At 37.5% G+C, this 17,644-nt stretch overlaps 1 protein-coding gene across 1 annotated transcript in view; it reads left to right on the plus strand.

Moving 5' to 3' along the window:
* The window catches only part of mettl15 (methyltransferase 15, mitochondrial 12S rRNA N4-cytidine), a 68,742-nt gene that overhangs the window by 1,025 nt on the left and 50,073 nt on the right, over nucleotides 1-17,644 (plus strand). The window contains exon 2 of the mRNA XM_042493709.2: nucleotides 4,144-4,395. Within this exon, the coding sequence (XP_042349643.1) occupies nucleotides 4,159-4,395 (237 nt within the window). The 5' untranslated portion in view covers nucleotides 4,144-4,158. The remainder of the gene's footprint in view (nucleotides 1-4,143; nucleotides 4,396-17,644) is intronic.

Genomic DNA, 17,644 nt, shown 5'->3' on the forward strand with positions numbered 1-17,644 from the left:
AAAAACAATGTCGGTCGACCCCTATTCTAGATTAATTATGTATTGTGATAAGAAAAATGTTAACCCAGTTGTTGTTAGTAATAGATTGCCCCAGGGATGACGTTTTTCTGTTGGCCAACCTAGATGCTAACGCTGCACTGGTCAAAAAGCCTGTGGGATTTTTCCATTGAATTTTGGATCATTGAAGAAATTAAGCTCTGTGGTAAACAAATGCTTATGATACTTACACATTTTGTTCAGCAAGATAATCTTCACTAATGAACACCACTTTTAATATTTTTGAAACCTACATGCAATCGCCAGAGGTAAAAAGCTATTGCTAGGCTGAAACCAACTACACTACCACTATCACTATGAGGCTGTAAAGCTGTTTTTGGTATGGCTCAGTGTGATGACATTATATAGTCTTATTTAGTTACTTGTTAGCAACCATCTTTTTTAAGACACATAAAAGCTTCAAAGTTTGAGAATGGGGTATTTACTGTATTTTATGATGCAGAACAAAACTCATGTCTCTGAAGCTAGTGTTAACCACAGACCTTATTTCAGGCATGTAATGAAAAACCCATTTAAAAAAACCCATTGACTAGAGACGACGGACCCAGAGGTTCTGAAATACCAATTAATTTCTGGGTTTTAGGACTCATTACTGGGGTTCTCTATACTTTACAACTGCTATCATTAAAAATCTATTGATGAGGGTTTAAACAATTGTAAATGTATTTATTTATTAAATGTTAACATTAATGGGATCTATTATTTATCTAATTATTCACGCTTATTCGCAATAAAAAAAGCAGACTCTATATTGAGATCTGGGGCTATTTATGAAAGATTTGGGGCTGAGGCCTTAAATGCCCAGGCCTAATAACGCCACTGGAGCAAGTCCTCAAAACGCATATTACTTATACCATCTTTTGAAACATGGGAAAAAGATCAATATGCAACTTGGCAAGAAATGCTCTGCAAACTGCAAAAAAAATAATTATAGATTTTTAATTTATTTTACGGAATTATTTTTATTTTAAGCACTTTTTTTTCAATTAATGTCCTTGTTTGTTTTTTGTGTCTTTTTGTGGCTAACTTCTAGATAACGTTTTTTGTACTTTTATACACATTTCTTGGTAGTTCCTGGGTCATTGCCTCGCAAGTTGCTCATTGCCTTCCTCCTAAGTTTTTCAAAGAAATCAAGTCAATTTGCTCAGGTTTCAAAGAATTGTGCTCTTACTATTACACATGCGTTTTCCATCGCCCTTATGTAAAATAAATAGGAGGATGTTGTGAACATCCACAGTACAAAAAATGGACTGCTTACCATGTATATGAACTAATGCACTTGCACTTTTTACCTTTCACACTTTGTTATGTGTTACATATTCCTGCTAGTAATTATTGGGCCTCATGCAAGAAATGATATACAAACAAATTTCTCTTATTTTCACTTGTATACACAATTTGTTCTCATTTTTTTAGTAACCACTGACTTATGGGATTTGCCATTGATTTCCTATTTTTGCTTTTCTCATAGGGAAGAGAAAAATTTATGAATGGTCAAGAGCACTCATACCAAGATAAGAAATAACTCTTCGTTTTCTCAGGCCATACATTTTTGCCCAAAACAAAGGAAAAATACATTTTACATTTGAGGAACATTGAAAAAAAAATATTATCATTGAATCAAATTTAGATGATGTTTTAGAGTCATTATAATGATTGGATTATTAACTTTCAGGGCTAAAGAAATGCTGCTATACTTAGTGCACTGATCCCAAATGCTGTAATTTCAGTTACTGTGCTGGAATATAACTAAGTACATTTACTCATGTATTGAGTAAGTAACCTAAGGAACTTTATATATATATATATATATATATATATATATATATATATATATATATATATATATATATATATATATATATATATATATATATATATATATGTATAAAATAATAATTTTCTTACATTTTCTCAGATAAATGACCGATAAATTGGCCAGGCTATAATAAAAATAACCACACAATGATTCATAAGTGCTAATAAATGTGCAGAATGCTGAAAACAGCACATCATTCATTTTCCTCTCTGCTCCTCTGGTAAATGATAGCTCACCTTACTTGAAAGATGTAATATGTTTTGATTTACATCTTGATGCACAGTAATGCAATGATAATGTGTATAAAAATTTGATTTTGGTTCCTGTAAGGTACAGCCAATATGCCCCACAAACTGACAGCAATCATTCTCAGTATTTTATTTCCATCTCCTCTAATTTGGTGTTATTCTATGCTGCCATTGAACATTTGCTTTGTGTTTACTAATATCAAGCACACACTTGTTGAATTCCTTCAGCTCCTGCACATATTCCTATTTCATTAGAACCATGCATCACTAACTGAGGTCTAATTTTCATTGCATCTCGTTGCCAGGAAACACCTGAATACCTTTTTAACCATGTGGCTCACTGTGGGCAGTACTGTTAATGTAAAATGCCAAAATGTTGAACTAATTAGCCAAAGATGTATTTAATCTTATTTTGGGTGTGGTGGTGATGCAGTATATGAGCCACAGATGTGTGCTGTTGGCAGAGTTTAACCTTCAGTGTGATCACAACTGGCTTGAAATGTTAAATCTGTGATGCCCTCTGGTTTTGGCTGAACAACTTGGGTTTGAGATAAGGTGCTTGAGGAAGTGTTTCACTGCTGAAATGATGGTGTTTTCGTAAAACTAGGTTGTCTATGCAGTAAAAAGACACAAATACTTTTGAAATTGGTGCTACATGACCAGAATAAAAGAGGAAAAGGACTGAGGCATTCACATATGCTAAAGAAGTGGAAAACAACCAGAATGCACTGAACTGAAATTGACTAATAAACGCTTCAACTGGTAGATGACATAATGCAAACTCATCTGTACAATGGTGGCTTGCTGGTAACAAATATCTTTTATTACAGTCAAACAGTAAGCTAAAACATGTTTCTCTAAACATTTTAGGCGAGATGCAGGAAACAGTGTGGCGCCCACATCCTGTTCACAAACTCTATTACAGATAAACAGGGCACTAAAATATGTGCTGAAAACATTTTGCGCAAGAAATAGGCAGTGTAGAACCATAATATTGGTTTATATTCGATCAGCACTGCCTAATTTTACCTTTTGACTGGAGTTTGGTCTGAGTTTGAGAGAGAGAGCGGTGGATCTGTCTCTTGATCTACTTCTGCAGTCTTTGTGTCTGTGGTGGTGACGTGGGTGGTGCGTCATCCGGCAGAGTTCTGCTGGGGGGGGGGTATCTTGGCACTGGTTAGATGGAGGGAAGTTTAGCGCATTGCCATATACTGCTTACATTGTTGTGATTCAAAGCTGGTTAAAAATCAGGTCCTTTAAGTCAGTCAAAGATTCCCTTCCTGTCTGGAAATTCTGACAGCAATCTGCAACACAAGTTATCTGTCAATACTAGCATATGATGTATATCTAATATTTTTGTTCCAATTATTCTATTTGAAACTTTTTCAAATAATAGCATAGGAACTACAAGAACATAGCCAGTTATTTTTTTTAATCAGCTGTCACTTGAAGTCCATAACTCCATCACAAACTTATTTAACACTACCAATAGATATCAGAGTAGCTAGACTTTCTAAAACTCTTCTTTTTACACTTTACACTGCTGCAGTTCTTTTAAGATGTTGTATCTCACTTGATTTTCTGATTTTACAGTTTAACAGTGTTATGATTTAAAGATTCCAAAGTTTAAGATTTCAGTTTTGAAGATTTTGAGAAATAAGGGTTTTTTGTTGTTGTTGTTTTAAACTGTTTTTAAATGTCCTTTTGAATTTCCTTGTTGGCCTGTTTAATTTTTATTCTCTTTGTTTTCATGTGAAGCACTCGGCTCATAATGCCCTTATTGTAAAACACTTTATGCTGCATTTCTTGTATGAGAGGTGGTATACAAATAAAGTTAATTATTATTATTATTATTATTATTATTATTATTATTATTAGACTTTCAAAATAATTACCCATATCAATTGTTGTGACAAACCCATCTCCTCTTAGTTGGTTTAAATGCTCGGTTACACTGTGGTAACACTGGTATGGTTCTACTTATATCATTACATAACTTTGATCTTCTTTTCGCTTTAGATCATTGTAGGGATCATGGTTTTCCACATGGCTGTTCGCTCCAACCCAATCTTACGGAAAACAAATCTGGCTGTGTGTAGAGCGTGGAGGTCATGGAAGTTAAGGCTTAACTCCTCAACAACTTGTGCGTCTTCTGGTCCTGGTTCCCTGGACAGAGCCGAAGAACTGTCTTCAGTTTCCACAGAAAAGCCTCCTCACACGCCTGTCATGCTCAAAGAGGTGCTTCAATACTTAGACATCCAACCAGGGCAGGTAGGTCTTCACTTTGTTTTAGATGTTCTAGTTAAAGATTCATCAGACCAAGTGAGTACTGTGTGGAAGCATTCAAACAAAAGCAATGCTGTAATTTTACTTCTTTCTTCTTATTATTGCCAATAGAATGCATTCACCCACCCAAGTATTTCAACATTAAAAAGCTCCTAGAATCTCTTCAGACTGTAGGCACATCTGACATGTGTCTAAATTGAATCTCAAGGACTGACTGCCCTCATTGATATTAGCAAGTGATTGGGTTGTATTTGTATTTTCAGGCATTGTGATACCATCTGCCCTGGTTCTTGTGGTAATGGCACAGGCACGCAAGCTCATGTTGCGAGGTGTTTCTTTTATTCTGTCCCTTTTAATATGTGTCAGAACATCAGTAGCCATTTTCTCATGTCACACATGTATCACACGACAGGAGACTGTCTGTGTCACGTGTTTACACCTACTGGAAAACCACGCTTGGTTAAGGCGAGGGGTTGTGCCTGGGTAGAGCCGACAATCTTAAACTTGTTGTTCCTTTAATTTCTCTGACAATTTCAGCTTCAGCCTATACAGTCGTAACTTCCCAAATCTCGCCATCTCCCCTGTTAGACATTTTTGTAGTCATGTTAGTATTAATGACCCTTCTTTTTCACCCTTGGATGTTTGTTTTCCTCTGGTTTTCACGTGAGCCGCATGATAGAAACGTCAACAGCACACCCACTCACTTGCTGTGAATTCTGTAACTATCACCCTCTCTATTCGCACATGGACTCAATCAGACAACACAGGCTTTGTACGAGGGAGCTGGTAGGATGAAGTCAGTTTAATGTTGGATTCAATTGATTCTGACATTTGTGTTCTGTAATGTTAGGCTGGTGTGAAACTTTTCAAACTGATTTCACCTAACATCAGAGCTCTCCATCCACTCTGAATCCATTAAATGGACTTGTGTTACATCATGTAAGCAAAACCCCGTAAATAAAAGCTGTGCCATCAAGATCTTAGTGGAGATGTGACCACTTAAAAGATTGGTGAATAGCCTACTTGCTATAGTCCTACATTTGTGACGTTACTTTTTAAAACAGAAAAGTTTTATTGGACTGACATACAATATAGCCAACAGCAAGTAGCCTAATGTTAGCTTGTTATTAGTGATAGTCATTTAGCTCACCAAAAACTCTCAGCTCCCTGGTGATTTCCCTCCAGCCGGCTGCCACCCTATTTTGTTTTTTGTTATTTCGAAATTAAGTACTGTCTAAATAATTCCTCATTTCAACTTCATGAATCAGCTGTTCCTTGTCCATTGCGATGCTTTCAGTATGAGCAACAGATATTAATACAAACACAACATCTGACTCAACAACAAGATTAGCAAATTTGCAGTCAGACGTAACTGTATGACATCATTATGTCAAGAAATTGGAATATTGCTCTGATCACAACATGAACTTTTCTCATCATATTAAAAATTATACAGGTATCATCATGAATGATACGATATGGCAAGGCCCTTCTTCAGAAAATGTTGTCATAGTGGTGCAGATTTAGTTTATGTTACTCCTCATCACCCCAAAAAACACATGAACGTATTTTTTTGATCTCCTCCATGTTGCTGATACCAGCCTGGGCTTGGCAGTAAAATGCCCACAGCCTCTCAGACACTAGGCTCTGTTTGCCTGTTTATGAAAATAATATTATTTTAATCACATTGTAACATTGCCTATTACTAATGCAATGCAATGGGGATTTAGCTCTGTGATGCTTTTGCCACAAGTTATCACAATGAGAAACCAGCAAAACCATTGTTTCCCCATGGCACAGTGTGCCTTTTGGGTGTTCCTGTCCTGCTGCTGAAAGACACCTTTTTCTGGTGATTTTTGGGCATGCATAAAAGTTAAAATATTTTCAACTTTTCAACTAATGGCACAGAGTCGCACCCCTTGTCAATGTCACTTTTGGTCACATGCATGCAATATGCACATGCAGCGCTGCTCCAGGTGCTCCCAGCTGTTTCTCCAGATGCACCTCCAAGGTGTTTTTGGAGCAGCTGCACCTGGTGTGAAGTATCTCGGTGTCATTGCCCCTTTAGGCTACTTTTTTATTTGCCAGAACATGTCATAAACACAAAAGCCGGTTCAGCCGGTTTGTATAAAATCAAACTGGTTTAGGTTCGTACACCGGACTGGACTGGAAAAACTGGAAACTGACTGGAAACTCTAGCATTCTCACATACAGCTCATGTGGGTATTGTCTAGATAATTTCAGGTTTGTAGTGAATGTGTGAAACGGGCAGAAATCATAAAACAACACTACCACTAACTAAAGTTAAATAGAAAGAGTTGAATCTATGCATTGCTGACAGCATCAACATCAGTGTACATTATAAGCTTCACGGGCCCGCTGTATTAGTTTACAAATGCATTGTTTGGTTTTGAATTGGATAAAAACTTAAATAACACCAGTGTTGAGAAATTGTTTTCCAAATGTGTGCATCATAACACCTCGATAGTATCTCATTGCAATCTGAAGATAGCTATTAGAAATGACCTCTGCTGGTAATTATTCTCTTTCCCAAGATGTTTGTTGCCAAGGTAAAAATTCTGTTCACACTTCATACAACAACTTGTTGTTGTAAAGGCACACATGAATCGGACAGGGTGCCAGCATCTTGGCTTTTATTTAATGTATGTACTACCAGGACAGATGGGCATGAGTCAAAAGCCTTCTGGTGTGGCAGGCAGCATAGGAGGGGAAGTGATGTCCCCCCTTCCAGATAATGCATGGTCAAGACAGGTGGGGGCCATGGGTCAACAACTTAGTCAGGAATTGCGCCACTGTAAGGCTGTTGGCAGGACACAGGGTGCTGCGTCGCTCCTGCCTGAACTTTAGCACCTCTAAACTCCTCCGCTTCCCGCCCATTTGCCAACTGTCCCAAGACAGCTTGCCAATCAGATGCTATTAAAAACAGTTTGATAGATTTTGTTTTTTTGCAGAGTACATGCTGTAGACCTCAGTTAGTGTGACGCTCTGTGAAAAATGTTGTATGGTCACATTCAGAATTCGTGCTTTACATGTTGCTTCACTGCAGATGTCTGGTAATTTATTTACTTAAATGATGACCCATATGTAATGTTGCAGTTTCACTGGTGCTATAGCCACGGCAACATTATAACCTTATTAAGTTGCTGACACACATATTACGCATTTATATGGCTAATTATGACTCCATAGAGACAACCGCATGCTCTGTCAGTCTCAGTGAGGCAATCGAAAATCTGAATTCTGACATGACTCTCAGACAGAGCTGTCATTTAAGCTGTCAAATTTGCAGAGGTAAAGTAATGGTGTCACTAACAGATCAGTTGCTGTGAGGAGGAAAACCTGATATCAGACAAATGGCCATTGAAATCATTGAGGGCAGCGAGATTTATAATTTGGCTATTGTTAAATAATCACCAAAATATAATTTCTCTTGTCAGCTGGAGCAGAGTATGTGTGAATAGAGTACTTAAGCGATGATGGGTGTCAGAGCAAATACTGCAGTTAAACTGAAGTGTGTAAATGGAGCCTTTCAGTGCCCTGCTGCCTCCCACACAGGACGTCTGACTGTAAATGTGTACACAGGTAGCTAATTTTCGCTGGTAGCTTACATTAGGCTATATTTTCCCAGTTTTACCAGTGGTGCTTGTTGCATCATGCTTGTTGGATGTGAATAGTTGGATAGTTTGTCTTTTATCTTCACTGAAAGCATACGTGCATTTACCAAAGAAGTATACAGCTCACCACTTGTTTACTTAAAGGTCTCATGAAATGGTTTTGAAAAAGTTTTTTCATTGATTTGATGTGTTTCAGTATGAAGCAGTATACTGGAACAAGGATTACAACTGTCTGAGAATGTCACGGTATGATAACCGTCTTAGAAAATACTGTGGTTTCACAGTATCACGGCATTAGAGAATCATTAATTCTATTATTGTCAGTCAGAATGGCCCTTAAAAGGGTTATTTTTCGTTAAACAAATGTTTTATCGCCATAATTAAGATCTGAAACCATTTTTTAACTGATGTATATTTAAAAAGTCTCCCTTTTGGAAATAAAAAATAAAGGTGAGCTTTTTCATCCAGTTGCTTTTTTTTTCAATATCATATATAAGCAAATGTACAGAGTATAATAATCGTCAACTTTTATATCCTGGTATACCTTAAAACCAGTAAATTACTGCAACCCTAACTGAAACAGGAGTTAAAATTTAAGTTGGGTAATAATTTTAGCCATGCTAGCTTTGTGGCCCTATAGAGTTGGTTAAGTCATTCAGTTGGTCCACCACTTTGGTCCAGACTGATATATCTCAGTAGCTATCCATGGTTTCCACAATCATGGAAAAACTGGAAAAGTCATGGAATATTACAATCTTGTTTTTCAGGCCAGTAAAAGTCATCAAATTAGTAAAATTCTTGTAAAATACATTGAATTTTTTTCTTTAATTAAATTTGGTGTATGTTAGTAATATTCCACAGAGAATCTACCACATAATTTAAGATGATAGCAAATTTATTTTCTGTAGCTGTTAAGGTATAGTCGCTCTGCTCTGTGTAGCATGGATGCATGATGTTTTGTTGACGTTTCTTAAATTTCTTCCCGGTTCTGTGTCTCCATTCTTGCATTCCAGCTAGCTGGAATTATGTTTGAATAGAGTCTAAGTGGATCAAGAAAAATGGTAATGTGAAAGTGTGATTTAACATGTAGAGTCATGAATCCCAAAGTTTCCACACCCATGCCCCACCAAAACGTTTCAATTGTACTGATTTTTTAAAACTGAGCAATTAATATGGCCAGCCCAAGGCTTTCAATGGTTCCTTGGAGCACCAGCGCACACTTAAAGTTTGTTTTAGATGCCCTGAAACTAAAGTGTGGTAGTTCTAATGTATGGGATTTTTTTTAAATTAAATTACCCAGCAGCTCAACCACACTATTGGCTGTCACTACCTACCAAATATACACCTCACTGCTATTAGCTTTAATTATCTGAAGGATGACTGTAGGCCAATAGTTTTCATGTGATTGTTGGGGATGGTTGGGAAATTTCAGAATCTAAAACTAACATCACCTTTTTATCTACATGTAAGGTTTGATGTACTCCATTGTAAAAAAAAAAAAAAAAGGTTTGCAAAAAGGAAATGAGAAAGGCAGGATGTTAGATTCACTGGTAAATTAATTTTCTGACACATATTGAGCATACATGATTGGGGGTTCTTGGGAAGGCACAGGTTTTCATTTTCATGTATTTTGAGCATTTTGAGGCTCCAGCTGTTGCCTTCTTTGTTGTGTACCGTTACCATGGTTACAGGTGTCGTTCTCGTTCATAGCAGGCCTAGTTTTAAAGGCACTATTTACTTGTTCACACACAAACTCAGTGTCCATGACTCTCTGCTCTGTGGTAATACAACAGACGGCCTCTACTCAATAAGTCCAGCTGTCATCTCTTAACTCTAGCAGAACCGCTCGCTCTCTCTCTGCCATTCCTTCTCACCTAGCTTTACCAAGGCTCCCTGTGCTCTCCTTTCCAGAGCAGCAAGTCATTCAGAGGCTGGATTCACTCACTTATTCACTAATCAACGTTTCATTGTTAGAAATAACCTCAAGAGGAGAGGCTAACATGTTGTATAACATAGAAATATTCATTTAGCGAATCTCTAGAAGAAGAATGAGATGGTTCACTGAACTACCCATTTCATTATAGTTCTCATTTTCAGTGATTTCTTCTTTGGTTTATCTTCTTTTTGTCACGATAAAAAGGTTGTCAGCAAACATTTTTCATCTATAAGTTTTGTTGACAAAACTAACACTGGTAAACAGAGGCACAGGTCAGCAGAAATTGTTCACATTCCAAATTCGTAAAATAAATCCGCCTCATCAGTGCTTTTGGCGTAAGTGCAAGACGCCAAAAGGCACTTTCGCATGTGCATGAAACGCCAAGGGATGGCGTCTGGTGGGAACGGGGCCAGAAAGAACTGGACGCGGTGTTGTTATACGATACGACGGTGGATGGCCAGACGGCACCTGCCGCGTCCACCTGATACGCACTTGAGAACACAGACAGAACCTGTCACATGCACATGAAATGCGGCAGGACGGCATCAGGTTGAAACACTGCCGATAACAATGTACTATGAGGAGCGTGGGAGCACCTATAGTGTGAGCGGGAGGGGAGGTGGATGGGTTGAACATTGAACACACCTGCACTTTGGTGCAAGAGTCCTGTGTTGGCTTCCCGTCTCCCAACCAAATCTGATGGTTTTTTTCAACACCTACCCAAGTGCCTTCTTACCCTTATTCTAATCGTTTGTTGATGTTCTGGTGTTGGTTGCCGTTTACTGTTGTTTTCTAAACATAACCACATGCAGCGTCATCCCACCATGTACATTTCTTGACATCACAGTAGTGGCATCCCCGAGTGTGAAGAGAAGCCGCAGAAGGATAACTATAATGTAATATTTAGGTGTGAAAGTCCACTGACCTCAATTTGTGACCATTTGAGAGGAGAGCATGTTGTTAATACTTAAATTGTCCATTTTAAACATCCATCAAAGTTTGCCAAGATCCTAGGAACAATGCCAGGCATTGATGCCAATAAAGTGGTCAAACCGTGCAATGACAACCTCTGGGTCTGTCACGTGATGCCATTTGTCCCAAAAAGACTTCTTTTCAAAGACCTATATTTTGAAAGAGATGTCAATAAATCAGTGGATAATTTTTTTAAACAACATCAACTTCTTTGTGCAAACACTTAAATAGCACTTAACTCACTTATAGCTGTTATTTTGCTACTGTCATTCACGTAAGTGATCCTTAGATAGGGTTGCAAGGTTAGAGGAAATGCTTATGCACTTGCTCTATGGTCACATGAATAAGGAATGTCTGTGTAATTTTAAACCCAGAAACCTAACTTTTTTTTAGTTTTAAGCGCCACTGAGGAACTTTCATAGCAATGAATGTGACCCCACCTTTAACTCTGTGTCCAGGTCTCATTATATATCCATGCCAAGGTCCCAGGAACAGTTCTGGGCTTTAAACCAATTTGACATAGTGGCCAAACTGTGGAATTACAACGTCCGGGTCCATCATCTGATGCCATTAGGCCCCAAATTTTTTTTACCCATATACTTACATTGGGAAAGAGATACAGTGAAATGGTTTCACTATTGAAATTTAATCCAATCGGTTTGATAACATTAAAGAGCTGCATGGTTAACTCATTTTTTCCCCTTTTCAAGATAGTGGGAGACTTAACTGGAAGTTAGATGCTCGGCAAGCGACGGTCTTTAGTGTGCCTGCTCAATGGGCCCTACAAAGTGGAATCAGGGCAAGAGATTCGGGTAATTTAACACATAGAAGTTGAATTCTTTTGGCTTCATGCATCACTGAGCAACTTTCATAGGAATAAATGGGGTGCCACCTCCAACGCTGTATCCAGTTCTCTTTGTACATCAGTGATCCATGAGATTCATGGACTGACTTCCTGGTTCAACTTGGACCTACTTGTCATAGTTGTGCATACCCACAGTCATATCACACAGTAGAGGTGGGCAATATGGCCCTAAATCATATCTTATAATGGTGATGATAAGACAAAATACTGAAAAATATAATACATTTTTTTTATTATTAATTTCAAAAACATACAATTGCAGTAAAATACATGATATAGTTTTACATGTCAACATAACAATTTGCCTTCAAATATTCAGTAAAAGCTAAACAAACATTTCTTTAGTTCATAAATAACACTGGTGACCATAAACAGTTTCACTCTCAGCCATGCTTGTTGTCGCCCTGTTTAATGATATGATCATTATGTCAGTTGGAATATTGCCATTGTTACGATATGGCCTTTTCCTACCATATTAAAAATTGTAGCGGTATAATTGTGAACTTATGACTTGTAACACCTCCATCATACAGTGAGGGATTATTAGCGACAGAAAGCGCTAACCTCTGGACTCACCTCGGGTTTTACATGCAAATAAAATGGCTGCTGATCTAGTAAAGCCATTGGCCAGTTAACAACCTTTATGACTGTCTGATCACTCATGTTTCCTCCTCTATTCAACCTGTCTTTTTCGATGTTGCCACATTCAGAAATCTTGAAATTACTGTTGTGATAAACCATAATTTTCTTTTAATATTGTCCCAGTCTTTGACAGACTCTCTTGGTTTAACAGTCCAGCCAATAGAGAAGTTTGCAGTCGAGAGTTTGGATTGACAAGTTTTATCTGGGGATGTCTGTGACAGCTGGAGGGGCTCTAGACAATCTGCCAAACCAAGTGAATGAGCTGAAAGGTATACAGAGCTGCAGACTGAGATCTTGATGCTCACTAAAACTAGCAGATTTGGCATCCATGAGTCATTAATTTAATTCAACTTAAATTCAAAAAGCTTTTAAACTTTGCTAATCATTGCTGTGAGGTAATAAGAATAAATTCACATTGTTTAAAGTTTAGGTTTTCTTTGTTATAAACTTTAATTAAACCTCCTCTTCATCTTGCTAATACTAATGCTTAAGTAAAAGAATTGTGCTGTAAAAAGTATGAGGAGTCCTCCACTGGTGCAGGCTGCTTGTGTAGGGGACCCCTTCTAGAATAGATTAATGAGCCATCAGCCTAGAGTCCAAGGGAAAAACCCTGTGCTGCTGTAGAAGGAGAAATGAGCTGCCTACTCTTACATTTCAGTCTCAACACACTCCCCCTTGTGGAATTAATGAGGCTAGTTGAGTCTTTCAACTATCAACTAGTTTTTGAGCAAAATTATGCAAATAATAATATAGTTTGTTAGTTAATTGGAGTTGAGTTATTATTTTTGTTGACATTCATAAAAGTATGTCCTGTTCACAGTCACCATTATTTTCTGTTTATCTCTTGTTTAGTGTTGAGATACATGAGGATGAAATAAGTTGTCTGTAGCGAGGATACTCAACTTGCTTTGCCTGGGGCAACTTTTGCAAAGTGACAGGAGGCCAGGGGCCAGTCACAGCAGCCCTGCACATGTACGCAAGGGCCTTTCTAGGATTTGAGGACACTGAGCCTGGACTTCTGTCTAGGGGAACTTCCCCTGGCATTTTTTTTATTTTTATTTTTTTAAACAAGCTCTATTTAGATCATTTTATATATTTAAAATACAAAAACAACGCCCTCTGTGAATCAGTTTATCTTCTTTGTGAATTAGAAATTGGTTGGACAGTGTTTCCCACAGAAACACTGTCCAACGGGGTGGGGGTTCACAAACTTTTTTTTTTGTTGTTTTTTTTTTGTTTTTTAAATCTTTTGTGTGTGAGTCATTGATGTATTAAGAGAAGTGTATGTCCCTTTCTCATCATTATGTGACCCTCGATAGATTGTATATATTTATACTATATGTTCACTAAGCTGTCAAGCCGTCCATCTTTTTATACAGTCTGTGGTCCCCACTCTAAATCTGCATCAGTTCATCTGTCAGTACAGTCAGAGCTGATCAGATTGACGTATAAGATGAGCAGCTGCTGCAGAGCTTTAGACCCAGCACAGTGAACAGTTAAGTTTCACTTTCACTGAGCCTGTCATTCTGCTGCTCTGTCTGTGCCCAGAGTGTACTATGTGCTTTGTGAATGTTCTGCAGTCAATAACTGAAGGGTATGTTCCTGTAGTGCACCTAATGAATGGTCCAGCTCCAAAAAATCAAAACGTGGCATATGTTTTAATAGTAGTAAGCTGCCACAAATAAATAAATGTCAGGTCAAGTCAATCCAGTCAAGTCATGTCAAGTTCATTTATATAGTACATTTAATTTGTCAGGTGTAGACTCAATGTGCTTAAGATAAAAAATAACATTGTACGTAACAAAATCACACAAAATTAAAACATGTAAGGAAGGAAAATATTTCATGTATAAATGAAGATGACAAAAACATAAAAAAAAACATAAAATGAGACGTTAGGACACTAAAAAAGGAATCAGATAAAAACGCATTATTACTATGCTTGTTCAAAGGAAATAATAATAGTAATACTAATAATAGTAGTACTAACAATAACATAACATTAATACTACTAATTAAAAAAATGTGTTGGAAACCCTGGGGGGCACCTGGCACCAGATCCTGCCTGCGGGCTTATGTCGAGTATCAGTGGCCCATATGACTTAATTCAGGTCATTTAATTAATTTAAATCATCTCTTTACTAAGAAAATCCAAAGGCAACAACAGTAAATGATAAAAAACCTTTTTAGTGTAAACTTTTCTTCGGACCTCCAAAGTGCTGGAATCCCAGAAGTCTGGGGTCATCATGAAAACAACACAAACATTAATGCCAGCTTATGCAGAAGGCAGGTGGTCGTCGATATGGAGCTTGCACACCATAAATAGCTAAAACCAGGCTAGACTCATGATAACAATGGAAATCTAGCACAAAAATGTACAGCAAAACAGGCAAACCACAAATCACAGGTGTTGTAGCTTGTTAAGGCCCGAACCACAGCAGACTGAGTTGAGTGCTGCATTTTTCACTTCCCCTGTTATTTGGGTTATTTGGCCGGCTGTAATTCGGACACATGAAGAGGCACTCTGTTCTATGGATAGATGACCACAAAACACTCAGCCAGCTGCTTCCTCTCAGTGTTGTTTTTTTTTTTTAATTTTATTTTTGCATTTTTAGATGCAAGATAGAGCACAAACTAGAAAAAAAAGTGTACGGCTGAGTGACATGGAAAAGAAGTTACCATCTGTTTTATCTGTCTTTCCTAATTTTACATTAAATGTGTTTTTTGGGGGGAATTTATAGCTCATGGAGGTTGCCAGGGACAAAAAAGGCATGAATATTTTATGCAAGTTAATCCAGCATATCTTTAAATGTGTCCCCTATCAGAGTGCTAATGTCAGCAGAGGATAATCTTTTACTGGGTACAAAGTGTACCAGCTTGTAAAGAGGAGAATAGATAAAGTTAATATGTCTCTTTATATTAACTTGATGTCTTACAGCTGAATTTTGGGCCAGCTGAGGTAAGAAATTAGCACAGGGAGTACCATGTACTATTGTGTTAAACTATTTAGAAACCTAATGTAAAATCTTTAAAACCTCTGCTGCAAAAGTGACAGGCAGCAGTTGAAGCTAATTTAAGTATCTGTGATACATACTCTCTTTCTGATTGTCATTGCATGGGCTCTAGCATTTGAAATGTACACTTTTTCTCAGATAAAAGGTCCTTTTTTGTAAGCAGTGTTATATTGTCAGCATCAGCCAGGTGAAGCACTGTTGTGAATACAAGCGAAGAGGTAATATGATCTTGTCTCTTCAAATTAGTTAAAAGCCTTGCAGTTGCTGTTTGGGCCGTGCAGGTGAAGTCAAGAAATTGCTTTAGGAGTGAATATGAAGCACAGGGAGTAGAGTATGTTGTCCTTGCATGCTTTGTTTTTGTAAAGAACTTTTGAACATTATTAAACAGGCTTTTATAAATGAAGTCTATTTTTATTAAATTTTTATTAAAGAATTTTACACAGTTTCTCACTGAATGTTTCTTAGGTTATGCAATGCCTGGTTTTAGTTTTGTTGCTGTCATAAACAAACATGCATTTTATGAATGTCCCAAGAGTTAATTATGATCTTCTGTTTTTTATTTTCAATTTTATTTTATTTTTTTTTAATAGTAGTAGTAAAATATTTATTTTTAATTGTAGAAAATCACACATGCTTAAGAATGACATTTCATCTCTATTAATCTGACATCACATATTGAAGTTGTTTTTTAGTCACTCTTTAAAAAGCCGTAACAGCACACACAAACTCATCTGTCATATATAAAGCACAGAAGAAACACTATCTGTATTAGCTGGAGTTTATTCTTTTCTCTGTAGTAAATTTACCACCACAACCTTTTCTGGGTATTTAATGTTTGTTTGTTTGTTTGTTTTTTTTTGTTGTGTTTTTTAACACTCCTTTTTTGGGAGCACTGAGTAGTGAAAGAGGAGGCTGGTAAATAATTGATCCTTGTAATTAAACACTCCAGCCAGGGATGCTGGGGCTGATTGACGGCCAGATATTAGGCCCTTGTCTCGTAAGGTTGCAAGTTTAGTCTGAGGTTATCAGTGGCCAGAAGAGTCTTTCTCCCTCCCTGCCTCATTACTTTCATGAGTAGAACATTTCATAGTGGAGCGGTGGGTGGGGGTGTGGTGTGAAGACAGTCTGGGACTTCATTAGCCAAATGGGGTGCCTCAGTCTACAGAGCGCCAAATCGTTCAGCCTTGCTGAGCAGACAACCCCTTTGTGGGTGCTTCGCCACGCTGTTCTGTAGAGTTTGTTTTGGCCCTTTCATCTTGCACATTCTTCAACTTCAGGTTCACTTGAACAACAACTTAAACCAATAAAGCAAACCTTCCTGTGCCTTCCTGAGCAGATGGATAGCTTCGCCCAAGTAAACCTGCAAGCTATATTTGCTCACCTTTCCAGTCTTGCTACAAAGCTCTCACAGCTTACAGTACTGCAGTATATTGTCCAATAAAGTTTAAATGCTCCTCTGAAAGTAAATACTTTCCCAAATGTTGCACTTTATTAATGTTTGATTGAATTTGCCATAACAACATTGACTCTGTGTGTGTGTGTATTTGTGTGTGTGTCTGTGTGTGTGTGTGTGTGTGTGTGTGTGTGTGTGTGTGTGTGTGTGTGTGTGTGTGTGTGAGATAGTGAGAGAGAGAGTGTGAGAGAAATCTCTTTACAACTGATGCATGCTCACACCATCGAATAACTGCACCGGGGGTAAACTGGAGCAGAGTGCCGCTACAACATCAATTACTGAGAGTTATATTTGCTTGTCGTTTTAATAACAATTATTGAAATTGTATAACTTTATACTCACATGCATCCAATATTGCTGAACTTTAGTAAAAAAAAATAAACTGGAAGCCGTTCTCGCTACTGAATTGATACTATTAGAGCAGGTTTTATTGCAATATTTACATTTGTTCCTGGTGTGTGAGTGTGGGTATGCTAATCAGATACATGCCCTGTGGACAGCTGGATTTAGATGACTCATTCCTGCAACACATCTTCAATTGGTGTTTGTGTGAGGTCCAACTGCATTATCTCAGTGGTCTATCTTTTAAATATGTTCAGGGTAATTATATAACAAAATATTCAGCATTAAGTCTAGTTCATGTTAATCACTGTTGCTGTTTAAGTATATTATGATTTTATTTCTTATTTGTTGTGAATGATGCTGGTTTTAACAAAT

Source organism: Plectropomus leopardus, chromosome 1, assembly GCF_026936395.1.
Source record: "Plectropomus leopardus strain MGB_pleo_1.0 chromosome 1, ASM2693639v1, whole genome shotgun sequence".
Lineage (NCBI taxonomy): Eukaryota > Metazoa > Chordata > Actinopteri > Perciformes > Serranidae > Plectropomus > Plectropomus leopardus.